Source organism: Nelumbo nucifera, chromosome 5 (assembly GCF_055504915.1).
Source record: "Nelumbo nucifera cultivar China Antique chromosome 5, China Antique-T2T, whole genome shotgun sequence".
In the NCBI taxonomy this organism is placed as follows: Eukaryota; Viridiplantae; Streptophyta; class Magnoliopsida; order Proteales; family Nelumbonaceae; genus Nelumbo; species Nelumbo nucifera.
Window position 1 is genome coordinate 29,310,848 of NC_142653.1, and position 14,240 is coordinate 29,325,087.

Below are 14,240 nucleotides of genomic sequence, written 5' to 3' on the forward strand. Positions count from 1 at the left end.
AGTATCCAGGAATTACTTGTTTTTTTTTCTCTTTGATTTGCAGGTATACAGGAGTACTTGGTTCTCTATAGAAATATACAGGAGTAGAACTCTATCTTTTTAGTACTCATAGAAGCTGTGCCTCTGAGGTATTACGTCGTGAAATTCCAATCTCGAAGCGGCCGTCGAGAATCCCTTCCTGAACTTGTTGGTGGGTATGCTTTTCATCTCCACTTCTGCTAGGAAGACTGCACATACTGGCCTATGATCTGAGAGCCTTGATTCCCCACGAATGTATGATAATTGTTCCAAGCCATTGCCGTACCACAGTATCCGATCACACCTGGAATTCAGTTCATACATCAATAAGCCATTCTTATTCACGGTTCTATCTCTTATCCTTATGGCGCTACCAGTATATTTGTGAGTTGTGACTGAGACCAGAAAACAAAAGGGGAAGTGGGAGGTGTACCATGAAGGAGTCCTACGTTTCTTCTTTGATTTAACGCTTTCCCCAGCATAAGAATCCGAGTTCAAGGAGTATTTGTAAGTAGGGGCAAAGAATATCCTTCCCTCGTTCCACCCTGAAAATACTCTCCCTGCTTCTCTCTCAATGTTCAACTGTGCAGAGCATATGGGTTAGAGAAGCACTCTTCAACTATATATTGTGTAGGGCTGTCAACAGAGAAAGTGTTGAAAGAATGCAAACCTGGTCCTTCTCTAAGAGGGCATCCCAATCGTTGCCCTCCATCAGGCTCTTTGTTTCCTCATAGCTTAGGGTCATCCGGTAGTTTAAATCTCCAAGCCAAATTACTCGACTGTTATGTTTGGATCATTATTAAATCAAAATGATGACAGGTTAGAAACTACAAGGACCAATAAGATTAGCTAGATAGTTTGACATCATTTCTAAAGCACATAAACATACTCATGATCAATGATTCTTTCAGGGATTCTACGACTTGGATTCTTGCAAATCTTGGGGAATTGTGTGTTCTTAAGGATCTCATCCACATTAGAGTTCCTTCGGAGTTCGTCTCCCTCCTTCTCTCCTGAAGCCAAGTGACTGCATACGAAGCAAAAGCTCGTTTGGTGCAGTGACAAGCTTATCGAGATACAACCCTGCAATATAAATATACACCCTGTTGATGAGTGAGTGGAACGTAGAGAGTCCTGTTTTCCAGTTTCAGCAACCTTAAATCCTAAGTTCAATCTATTACTTCAGTTCTCGTCATAAAGAAAACAAGGGAACAGATTGAAGAAACAGTTGCCATTCGACACATACATGGGGTGAAGAAACCCCATTTATCTCTTTATCCATAATTAAGTTCATCGTGAGAAAACTGAGCACCTCTAGCAAGAGCGAACAGTCAAACTGGTAATAAAATCTTAACCTTGACGAGTTAAGGGTTTTGGGCAAAAAGTATCAATGTTTATGGAATTTTTTGAGTACAAAATTTACCCCTTTATATTTAAATTTATTGATAAAAAATGAGAGTAAATAGGGTAATCTAATATTAATATAAAATGAGTTGAAAAGAGGTAATTTTAAGATATTTAATACATTCAATTCTATCTCATTAAATTCAACATTTAAGGTATTAATTTGCATTCACGCCTTCATTGATTCATATATTTAACGCATTTTTCTTTCTTTTCATCATTAAATTCTATAATTAAATCCATACATAATAAATTAATAATTCTAATAACATAAAACTTTTAAAATCTACCTGAAAAAAAAATAGTGTTTTCATCTAGGTAGTGGTAAGAAATTAAACCATTTTGGGTCAAATGGTTCAATCCATGTCGCCACAATTAAATAATAAAATGAAAAAATATATAAAATTAAAAAAATAGAAAATTTTAAAAAAATTGGAAACATTTTTAACATCATATATTTGACATATTAAACAATAATAAGTATGATAAACAATGTTTTAAAAAACCAACATGCTTTTGCCTTTGGGTCACAAATCACTGGTTCAATCGTCAAGGTCAAACGAGTCTAACCACTCCACATCATCTGTGTGTGTGTATAATATGTATTATGTTACATTTATTTATGTTTTTTTAATTCAGTTTTAAATTTTTTATTTATAAAAATATTAAAAATTGCAATTTGGAACCAAAAAAATATTTTTTTGTGAAAATAGCAAGGCAAGGCACCTAAGGCCCTTGTTGAAAAGTTACCTAAAATAAAAAATAAAAAATAAAAAAAAGATCACCCCAATCGGACACTAGAGTGTAAAGTTATAGCCTCCAAAAGTTTGCACATAATTAAGTGTGCAACCTATGACCCAGTAAGCGGTGACCAGGTTGAAGGGGTCAATTGTTGAACTACCAAGGTTAGACAATTTTTTATCGAAAGTGCGAGCATCAATAAAACTAGACCCAGGATCAAAGCCAAGTGACGGCTTGAGTGATTCAATTGGATGGGTCAACAACGGGTTGAAAACACTAATGATAAATGAGAATATTTTTATTAATTACGAAATCGAGTGTAAAATTTCAAACCAATTGGAAATAAAACTATTTTCCTATTTCTCTCTTATTAAATCTCATATCTAAAGTATATTCTCTTATTAAATCTTATATTTAAGATATATTTTTTTATCATTTAAATTTACTAATTAAATCCACAATATTAATTCAAATAATATAAAAATAAATATTTTTAAAAATAATTTGGAAACAAAATCATTTTCATCCCTCCCATTAGTGTGTAAGCAATTTAACTATTTGGAGTCAAATGGGTTCATAAATAATGCCATAATTAAATAATAAAAATTAAAATAAGTAAAATATGTTATACAAAAAAATCAAAAGAATTGGACACATTTCTAATATTATATATTCATTATACTGAACAAAAATAAGTATGAATAAGAAGTATTTTTATTAATGATGAAAATGGAATGCCAAATTTAAAATCAACCTAGAAATGAAATGATGTCATAACCAAATAATAAAATGTTTAAAAATAGAAAATACAAAGAATCACAAAAATTGAAAAAGTAGAGAAAAATTCGAGCACATATCTAATGTTATATATTTATAAAAATTAAAATAGTTGGTACATCTACAATATTATACATTTATTATATTAAACTAAAATAAATATTATACATAAGAAATAATTTTATCAATGATGGAAATGCCATAAAAAACTTAATGTCAACCTAAAATAATACTATTTTTCTTTTTGGGTGGTGGGATAGTGGTTTGGGTCAAATGGATTAATCGATAGTATGATAGTTAAATAATAAATCTTTAAAAAATAATAAAAAAATACATGTAATCAAAAGAATATATAAAAATTGGGTTCGACTATGATATTGGAAATATACGATATCTAAATTTTTTACCAATCAACTGGTATAAAAACTTATTCGAAAGCAAAGCTATTTCTTATTTAAATGGTGGGTCAATGATCCAACTTTTCAAAGAAACTCATGATGTCATAACTTAAAAATAAATATTTAAAAAAAGATAGAACACAAAAAATGAAAAGTATAAAGGTTTGTCAAAAACATTTCTATGTTATATATTCATCATATTAAATAAAAATTATTTTTATTTATGATAGAAATGGAATACAAAATTTAATAATAATAATAATAATAATAATTGTTATTGTAATTTAAAGTTTCCACTGCAATGCATATGCACGTTTACTACAAGTATTTATGTTTATTTGTAATCATATAATTAATTTAAAAAAAAAAATCTTACGCCTAAAACACGTGCTTAACTACTAAGTGTATAGTATATATATTGAGTTACCTTGTTGCCGAGGCAGCCCATGATCCCTGTTCCTAGACAAGATATTCTGAGATGACCGATATGCCGAACCAGATCGTTCCTCACCCAGATGGAAAGGAAGAGACCCACCATCTGCTTGTTCGCTATAAGTCTATATTTCACCTTGCTTGGTGATGGCGATACACGTGGAACTGAAAGTAGGTCATTATCACCTAGGGTGTTGTACCGGATGCGCAAACAATCATCCGTTCCTGTTCTCTGAATTATGTTCTCGCTCATGTCTCTGAACCTCCGTCTTTCCATGAGCGACGACTCCAATGGGCAATTGCACATCTTAAGAAGGCTGCTATCCACTCCATAATTTTTACTCAGAACTTTGAGTGATGGCTTCTGAAAGTTTAGACCTTCATTGGATTTCGATTCCTTCGAGTGGTGGTTGCTGCTGTTTTTGTGGCTCATATCACAAAAGCTAGAATAATCACGTGGTTTGTTAAGTGCTTGACATATAAGGGCAAGCCATTTTACTGCTGGTTCATTATCTTCGATCACTAAAACATTTCCTGCATTTAAAGGAACGATTTCCTGAAACCTGAACAAAATAATACAGAAAGAGGAGGAGAACTGCATTACTCTGATCCATATTTGGCGCTTTGGACTCGTTTAAAGCAACAACAACTATTAGTAATAACAAGTAGTCATCCCAGTTTCTTTCCTTCTGTTGTTCTCATTTTTCTACTGAAAGAAGAAGTTGTTAGCATACCCCAAAACATATATGTCTGAAGAGCCCTCAACCTGTAAGAAATCTTCAAGGTTTATGCCATTATTAGGACACCTACCTCCCACGTTCCATGTTCCAACAAATATCCTGCAATTCAGAGCATACACGCACACGATTAGTATGGATCACGGCCAGCTCAATTAATTAAGTTTAAAGGAAAAGCCACCATAGCAACAACTTATACCGGAAATATTGAACTTCAGTTGTCTGGGCCATTGGGCGTTCAAAGTTGCAGAGGTTCAGCCCCTCAATTCTCGAATTTGACTGCCTATCTGAAGGTAAAAGAGAGGAACTAAAACCATAATTTACGTACTTTAAGTCTAATGGATTTCACTTTCCAGAGTCAAGAACTAGACGGAACACAATATTTTTTTTTTATTCTTTCTTTGTATGGTAAATTCAAACCAATAATCAGAGCACAGCTCTAACAAGGTAGGTAAGCTACCAATTTATCTGGGACAAGCAGATAAGGAATATTTTTGTCTTTTGTACTGAAGGGTACGATGGTTGTTTCTACCACGGAGCACGGTCATGGGTTTCAATCTTTAACCGACCCAGGAAATAAATAAAAAAAAAATAGTTCTACGAGATATTCAGAATCTCAGATCCTGCAGGGATCATATAAAGAAACATTTAATTAGTAAAATGTATTTGTTGTAACCCTCACCTGAGAAACTTTTTCTCATAAAATAAGGAGCCTCCTCCAAGAAGGCTGCCCTCCTGTTTTTAATCCTCTTTCCCATCTCTGTTCATCAGATGAAGATCATCGGAACAAAGATTTAAGAAATCACACCTTAACTTGATGCAAAGATTTACACATTTCGGATAGAATGAAAGAAAAATTGATAGAATGAAGAGGAAAGCAGTACCAACAACAACTTCCTCTCGTTCAAATATATCGTCATCTGGGTCTCTCCCATTTCGCCACTTCGTACCAAAAATCTTTGGAATGATTGACTTCGGCCAGAAAGATTTTAAATATTATTAATAAAAAATTGTTAATGACAAATTAATTCAATCAGAATAAAATAACAATAAACAAAAAAAAAGGGGAGCAATATAACTGTGTATATACTGTTAATTAACTATTGGATTAATAAACAATTAATGATTAAACTCTAAAAAGAAATAAAAACTACCTTTTTCTTCTTGTCATTCTTGACAGAATTATCAGGGGAAGTGCTGGTTTTGGTCATTTCAACGTAGGGGGGTCCAGTTCGAATCGGTGAGCTAAGGTAAATTATCATTCATATTTCATTCATTCACTCAAGAGTGAATGGTGAATCTGATTTTGCCGGCGATTGTGACGCCACCGGAACACAAACAGTGCCCGGAGATCGTCTATCAAATGCAGAGAGGGAGAGAGAGGCGACCGTAACCCATCTACTCAAGATTCTCCTTCTGTCCCGCTCTCTCTCCCCCTCGCCTATACTCTTCCACCACCAACTTCGGGGGTTATGGATGATGAGGAGAACTCGTCAACCCAACTCACCACACCACGCGCCCCAACAATTCTTTCCTTAGATTTATAATGGTTTAAAATTACAGAAATGCCCATAACGCGTTTCTGCCTTTCTGGTTAGAAGAACTCGCCATGCAAAGCTAATAATTTCACAGGTGGGCTTTCCGCAATTTTCTTTTTATCCCAGTTGAGTCATGCCACGTACAATTACAAAAATAGCAATCGAAGCAAAAGTGGAAGAAAATTAAATAAAAATCAGAGAAAGTTGAAATGTTCATGCATGTCTAGTATTGCTTGGATACTTAATTAATTATATTAGATGTGCAAGAAAATGCCATTATTAATGAAAATGGAAAAGTTTTTCATGGTTTGAGGCAAAATGAAAATGGTATGTTTTGTGTGTATCTGTTGCTGAAACCTCCCTTAAAGTTTTGTAATTGAATAATTTATGATACAAGTAAACCCTTTATATTAGAACTCTCTAAAAAAAGACATAAAAATGTTCATACTATCTATGCAGTTATTATTGATGCTGATTTTTAGAGAAAAGTAATACAAAATTTATGAAAATTCAAAAAAGAGAAATTAAAGTTTCAACTTTACCTTTGAGCGATTGATATGAAGGGCAAATTTGGAAAATAAATCAATTTCAGAAAAGAGATTGGAAGAGTTGGAGGTAAGGATTTATAGGTGAAGAAAACTTGAAAATTAAACATTTTGGTCAAAGTAACTATATGGATATTTTGGACTTTTTCATGTCTCTTTTTAGAGGATTCTAACAAAGGGCGTCTACTTGTAACTATGTGTGAAAGTTCATGGGAGGTGATTGCAATTACCCAGAGATGTTTTAGCAACAATCAGAAACTTCAAAGGATATTTCAATAATTTACCATATAAAATATATTCAAGGCTATGATAATCTATATATTATATAAAATGGATATTTTCCTTAGATTCCATCCAAGTCATAAAAATTAAATTCAAATACCATATATGATATCTAATACTTATCAATGTGCATATAATGTGTAAAACGCCCTGTATCTTAACAGTGCATTTTTATATTATACAATCTTCTTAATCTTTATACCATTTTTGTCCCCATCAGAATCAGATTATTAGATTTTATAAGATGGAAATTTTTTACATATTTAAATTTCAAAGTTTACTATCCTCAAGTAAGTTTTCACATTAAAAGTTGACATAAAACGTACTTTCCCCGAGATTAAAAAAAAAATTAGGAGTTTCCCTCACATGAATGCTTTTGGCCTTCTTAATCTACGGCTGCTTTCTCTTCTTCTTCATCAGCTTCTTTTTCTTCTCTCTCTTTGTTATGCTAGGGCTATGCAACTTGGGGAGTCAAACCCAAGCTTTTGAATCGGATGGGCTTGAGATTTTATGCTCAGGGATGAGTTTGGGTCTAACTGGGTTGGCCTTGGATTCAAACCTTACTCCTTAGGTAGTCTGAGCTCAACTCAAAATCATCCTTCCAAAAATTAAGTACGTTCTTTTTTTTTGGGGTAGGCGGTTTCCTTCAATTGTTATGGGCCCGAGCGTAGGATCGCGTCACGGGTTGCTCCACCGCAGGAACCTCAGATCTTTCCTTGCCCTTGGCCTTGCGTGCAGACCCTATTTTGACTATCTCGGGGGTGATTTGTTCAAGAGATCACCGAACTCTCATTTACTCTCTTTCTTGACTGAATATTCGATATCCTCATTCAATAATGGCGTCTCCTTAAATAGGAGATTACAAGAGGAGGGTTCCTTGTAGGATTCGGCTAAGTTTGTCCTAAACGGACTTAAACTCCTACTTCTACTTAGACTACTTTACTTTTAATGGTACTACAATTCCTTCTAAGATTAGGGGATAAGATAAGGGAGAATGGCATAAGGGATAAGGCGCGTTCTCTTGACGTGTCCAGATGAGGGTGGACCCACCCTATGAGCTGTCGTGTGGGCCCCGCTCTGCTGCTGCTGCTGGTGTGCGTGCACGCGGCTCATGGTGCCGCCGCCGTGCGGCGCGCATGGTGCGTGCGCGCGATGCTATTGCCGCGCGGTGCGTGCGGTGCCACTGCTGCGCAGTGCGTACGCGCGACTCATGATGCCGCTGCCGTGCGGTGCCGGTCGTGTGCGCGCTGCTGCCTCAATTGCTGCCGTGTGGTGCGGGTGCTCATAACATCACTCCCCTCCTGGACTATGAGCTTGTCCTCAAGCTCGAGGTCTGGATAGGCGTTGTGGAGATCGGTCCAGGGGATCCAGGTCACCTCTGCTAGAGGTAGTCCCTCCCATTCGACTAAAACCTCGAAGGTGCCTTGATGGATGTGGGACCGGATAAGGGCACGGGGCTGGAGGATAGGTCCGCCATCCTGCAAGGGGGGTAGGGGAGGCATATGGTCGGGAGGAGTGCCTACATAAAGCTTTAGGAGGGACACATGGAAGATGTCGTGGATCCTGCTGTGCTCCGGGAGCTCGAGTTGATAAACTACCTTTCCTATCTTCCTTAGAATCTTGAAGGGCCCATAGAATTTGGGGGCCAGCTTAGGGGGCCCCCGACGCCTGAGAGACAGCTGCCTGTATGGTCGGAGTTTCAGCCAAACGTACTGCCCTAGTTCGAAGGTGACTTCGCGGTGCCGCTGATCGTAGGCATGTTTCATACGTGCCTGCGCCTATTGTAAGCGCAAGGAGACTTCGACCAGGAGGGCATCACGAGCTTAGAGGCTGCGGTCCACTTCTTCCAACCGCGTTGAGCCCGACTCGTAGGACAGAAGGCGTGGAGGATCTCGACCATACACAACTCTGAAGGGAGTCATTCCAAGGGAGGAGTGATAGGATGTATTGTAGCAGTACTCAACCCATGGGAGGTACTCCACCCAGCGCCGCGGCTGGTCACCCACGAAGCAGCGAAGGTACATCTCAATTGTCTGGTTCACCACCTCTGTTTGGCCGTCTGACTGTGGATGGTAGGCTGAGGAGAAGGCGAGGGCCGTGCCTTGTAATCTAAAGAGCTCCTTCCAGAATGTGCTTGTGAAGATCGGGTCCCGGTCACTGACGATAGACTCGGAGAGTCCATGTAGGCGAAAAATGTGGGTGAAGAAGGTATGGGCGACCGAGACTGCGGTATAAGGATGGGATAAAGGGAGGAAGTGAGCATATTTGGAGAACCGGTCCACTACCAAGATGTTATGGGCCCAAGCATAGGATTGCGTCACGGGTCGCTCCACCGCAGGAACCTCAGATCTTTCCTTGCCCTTGGCCTTGCGTGTAGGCCCTATTTTGACTATCTCGGGGGTGATTTGTCCAAGAGATCACCGAACTCTCCTTTACTCTCTTTCTTGACTGAATATTCGATATCCTCATTCAATAATGACGTGTCCTTAAATAAGAGATTACAAGAGGAGGGTTCCTTGTAGGATTCGGCTAGGTTAGTCCTAAACGGACTTAAACTCCTACTTCTACTTGGACTACTTTACTTTTAATGGTACTACAATTCCTTCTAAGAATAGGGGATAAGATAAGGGAGAATGGGATAAGGGATAAGGCGCGTTCTCTTGACGTGTCCAGATGAGGGTGGGCCCACCCTATGAGTTGTCGTGTGGGCCCCACTCTGCTGCTGCTACCAGTGTGCGTGCGCACGGCTCATGGTGCCGTTCCGTGCGGCGCGCGTGGTGCCGCTGCCGCGCGGTGCGTGCGATGCCACTGTTGTGCAATGTGTGCGCGCGGCTCATAGTATCACTGCAATGCGGTGCCGGTCGTGTGCGCGCTGCTACCTCAACTGTTACCGTATGATGCGGGTGCTCATAACATCAACCAACAATAGACCGAGATACAGATGGTAAAAATACAAAATCGGGAGGAATATGAGACCAACATGACTCACAGTGAGCACCAAAAGCCTGATAATGTGTTAATCAACGAATTCGGCTTAAGTCAGGGCAAAGACCGTTCGAACAGTCTTTTACAACCTTTCATTGATAATATCTTCCTGCTTATACATTTTATATCAGGAGGAGATATTTTGTAAAAGGCTATTGGAAGTGTATGGGCAACGACTTGCCCTGATGGAGGCCGATGTCAATGTGAACACCTTTTTGTCGATTTCAGCTTGTTGCATCATCAGCATGTCAGGTTATGTGTATTGATAAATGGTATGCCAAATGTTTGGCGAAAACTTCAAAAGAGAATGACAGACAGGCGTGCTTTGGATATTAATGTAATATTCTAAGCAAGGTTCAAATTATCGGTATTGCAAATCACAATGGAGAGATTCAATTACATATCTAAATATACAATCTAATTTATCAATTTTGAATAATCATGTTACATTCTATATATGTTTCAACAATGCCTTAGGTCAAAAGCCGACTCAAATGGATTATTTGAATACGTTGTGAGAAATTTAACCTAATTAATTAATTGAAAATAAACAGAAATTATAGTGATAATCCAAATTTACCCAAAGTTAACAGTAAAATAATGTTATTTTATTTTCATTATTTAATGATAAACTATAAATAATTATTCAAAATAAATTCTATTAGAATATGGAAGTAGAATTAATATATGATTATTATTATTATTATTATTATTATTATTATTATTATTATCATTATTTAAGATTAATTAACAAAAATAAATTTAATTAAAATAACTAACACGGTTTAATAAACAATAACAAAGCTTGTACAACTGAAAATTAATGATTGGGTTGAACTTGAACCACCTCGGCCCAATTACATATGTCATAGCTAGCTCCTTTTGCTTTAGCTTTACTTGACAAAACCCGTGCATCGCACAGGGACACAGGGCATTTATATTATACATATTTGTATTTATATTATACATATTTGTATTATTTCAACTATTGAAAAACACTATAGCTTTGTTCTTTTGCATCATTTTAGGTTTTGGCGCTTTTTTTTTTCTTTTTTTGAAAAATGAAAGTGTTTGGTTGGACATTTTTCTGAAAAAAAAAATGGTAAAATACAAAAACCTCCCCTGAAGTTTTTGACAATCATAAAAACCTCCCTAGACTTTTAAAGAATTTGACAAAAACTTCCCTTCCAATATTGACCCAAATGGAAAATGTTAAACGGTGCATCATTTTTTTGAAATGTCCATTTTACCCTTTGTAAGCTAGTTTATATACTTTTATTGAAATACTCCCATTTGAAAATCGACCAAAAAACTCCCTTCGACCTATTTTTCCTTTTCTAATTCCTGAGCTCAACTGTATGTGGAATGCAACTCTTTGATCTTTCATCCAAGCTCTATCAGTTCAAGAAAACAGTAATCCTTGTCATTTTCTTCCTCCTCTTTCAATGTCCCTTCAAACTCCATCGACTCAAAAAGAGGCAATCATTGACTCTTTCACCGTTGAATCTCTCTCTCTCTCTCTTGCTCGCTAGCTTGGTCTCTCTATTGAACAAAACATGGCGGGAGCTTCATCAAAGTCTACTCCGAGAGTAAGAAAGAGGTTCAAACTAGAGTAAAGTACTCTAAAACGTGTGAAGGATGGAAGCACTTTCACTAGATGCTAAGGTTCATCTTTTCAATCAATAGTTCATCTATTATTTAGTTATTTTGTTCATCTAAGATTTTTGGGCTTTCAGAATGTCTATTTGTTAAGCCTTGCGATTTGTTTCTATGCATCTTCATCTATTGTTTCTTGGATTCTAGGAGGAAGTCTATATAGTATTTTGATTCCATGTGGATCTGTTTCTAATGTCGCTAAATTATTACTAGCACTACTCAAGTACTGGGCTTGAAGCAACTTCTTAATTTTTATTGGTTAATGATGGAAGTTGGGTTTTTGTTTGATTGCAGTGAAGAATGTAATAAGGATGTTTCCATAGTGCTTATTGATATGCATAATTGTAGTCTTGATTCTAAGATCAAGATGAATTTGGGTACTTCCGTGCTTATTTTCTTTCTCAATTAACATATTGAATTATTTGTTTCTGATTTTGATGTCATAATATTAATAACATTATTGTAAATGCCTGTTTACTTTACCAAGAGCAAGGAAGCTCAGAGAGGGAAGAGGAAGTGGGAGCGGAAGCAGAAGAAGAAGGGTAGATTATAAGATATATTCATAGAGGCCATTTTGAGTAACCTTAATGTATGGATTGACTACCATCAGTAAATGCTTAAACCAGTTGTGATCATTGGATTTTGTTAGTGGAATCCATTTCATAATAGCAATCCAATTTCAATTCCACATCCTCTCTCTTTCTCTCTCTAATGGAATGATCAACTATTAATACAGGGAATGATATAATTCTTATTCTTGAATAGCCTGAATAGTATTGAATATAGAGCTAACTAAATTCACTATCAAATCCAATGGACTTGCTTCCCTTGAAAAACAAGCAAACAATTAGTGTAATAGTGTATTCAATAAAAAATAAAGGATTTCAGTTATTATGAAATAGAATTGTCTCTTAATCTAATCTAACAATGTTGATAGGGCATGAAAAATGCCCATTGGCAGTTGGGTCAATATTTCATTGACCCTACTCTTATAGGCACAGGGAAAATGTTGAATGGCCTCCCTTGTGGTATCCCTCCACAAAGTTTGTTTGCCCTGAAACTTGCATGTTTGAGACTTTGTAGGCCTAGAAAGTTGTTTGGGATCTTGCCACTGAGAGAATTGATGCCTTGCCACTAAGAGCATTGATGGACAAGTTGAGCCATTGCAACTTTGGTAATTGGCCTAAGCTTGCAGGGATGGTGCCCTTAATCTGGTTCCTTGAAACATCAAACCTTTCTAGTTCAATCAGGTTTGAGACTGGATCTGGGATTTGACCTGAGATTTTATTGCTTGCCAAGTTCAGCAGTTTCAAACCTGAACCTTCACTGAACTCTGAAATCTCAACTATGATTTGATTGCTTAAGATGTCTACAAGCTCCAGAAATCTGATTTTGTTAGTGTTTAAAAGTGTTGATAGTGACCCATAAAGTTTTTTTGAGTGGAGATCAATAGAGGAAAGCACATCTGGTAATGCAATATCTGAAATGTTCAACCTCAACTGGTTATTTGCGAGCTTAATCTTCCGTGAACTTAGCATGTTTGTGAAGAAATTCGAGAACCCACCTTGAAGAAAGTTGTCAGAGAGGTCAATGGACTTGAAAGAAACCCCATTGTCCCAAGCATCGGATGTTGATTCTTTACCTGATTAGAGTAAGCTTCAACAGTGAAAGAGTCAACGGCTACCTCTTCTTAAGTCGATGGAGTGAAGGGACATTGAAAGAGGAGGAATAAAATGACAAAAACATTTTAGGATTACTATTTCCTGGAACCGATAGAGTTTGGAAGAAAGATAAAAAAGTTGCATTCTTTGTACGGTTGAGTTCAGAAATTAGAAAAGGACAAATAGGTTGAAAGGAGTTTTTTGATCGATTTTCAAATGGGGGTATTTCAATAAAAATATATTAACTAACATACAAAAGGGTAAAATGGACATTTCAAAAAAATAATAAATAATGCACCGGCTTAACATTTTCCGTAAGAAAAGGAGGTTTTGTTTTTTGTTAAAATGAAACTAAAGGGGAGGTTCGGGACACGGTGACACCAATGGTCAGGTCCCAGACAAAAGAAAATGGAGAAAACAGTGGCATGCAGAAAAACAGCACCTGTTGAGCTCCATAATTATCAAATCGCATAATTCATCCCCCAAGGCAATAAGCCATTCAGTTCAGTCACTTCTACCATTATCCCAATAAAAAGGTATGAGACCCCACTTCCCTTTGGCAATGAATCAGGGCGGGTACCCCAGCGCCCCCAAAAGATTGAACCAATCCCCATATCCCTGACCCTGATGCATCTCCAGCACTCCAACGGTTGCACTCTAAAGCTGGATTACCTGCCCTCACACTTGGTCTAGAACTTGAAGGTGCGTGGCACAGGTATCCCCTATCTGATGAAGGAGATTGGACCCTGTCCAGAGTCCAAAATCAATTTGGACGGATTGGACAGACCAACAAGACATATTGGATTGGACCAATCCGGTCCAAAATATTTATTAAATTAGATTGGACCTGATCTGTCCGTAACAAATTTATATTGGACTGGATTGGATTAAGTCAATATCTGGTCCATTAATAAAAGATAAAAATGTGTCAATGAACCGGGTTTGGGTTAAAACCAATCTAAATCAAAATGATTTTGAACACAAAAAATCGAATAGTGACGGTTGCTAAATATTCAAACTGCGCCATTCTTTAGCATTAACATTACAATAGATAAACAAATGAACA

At 37.0% G+C, this 14,240-nt stretch overlaps 1 protein-coding gene across 1 annotated transcript; it reads right to left on the bottom strand.

Moving 5' to 3' along the window:
- Window positions 1-6,025, bottom strand: LOC104600105 (type I inositol polyphosphate 5-phosphatase 5-like). The gene is made up of 10 exons (XM_010262936.3): window positions 5,662-6,025; window positions 5,392-5,479; window positions 5,190-5,267; window positions 4,707-4,794; window positions 4,505-4,609; window positions 3,766-4,333; window positions 908-1,101; window positions 689-797; window positions 452-600; window positions 1-322 (listed from the first exon to the last, which is right to left on the bottom strand). The coding sequence occupies exons 1-10, from the start codon at window positions 5,767-5,769 to the stop codon at window positions 100-102; spliced, it is 1,710 nt and encodes a 569-aa protein (XP_010261238.3). The 5' UTR covers window positions 5,770-6,025; the 3' UTR covers window positions 1-99.
- Window positions 6,026-14,240: the final 8,215 nt, after the last annotated feature.

Bases quoted from the DNA above. Each gene is read 5' to 3' on its own strand.
- LOC104600105 (XM_010262936.3), bottom strand. From the start codon at position 5,769: ATGATAATTTACCTTAGCTCACCGATTCGAACTGGACCCCCCTACGTT. The intron at 1,102-3,765 runs GTAACTCAATAT...TTTATATTGCAG, and splicing joins TGGGCTGCCTCGGCAACAAG to GGTTGTATCTCGATAAGCTT. The intron at 323-451 runs GTACACCTCCCA...ACTGAATTCCAG, and splicing joins AAACGTAGGACTCCTTCATG to GTGTGATCGGATACTGTGGT.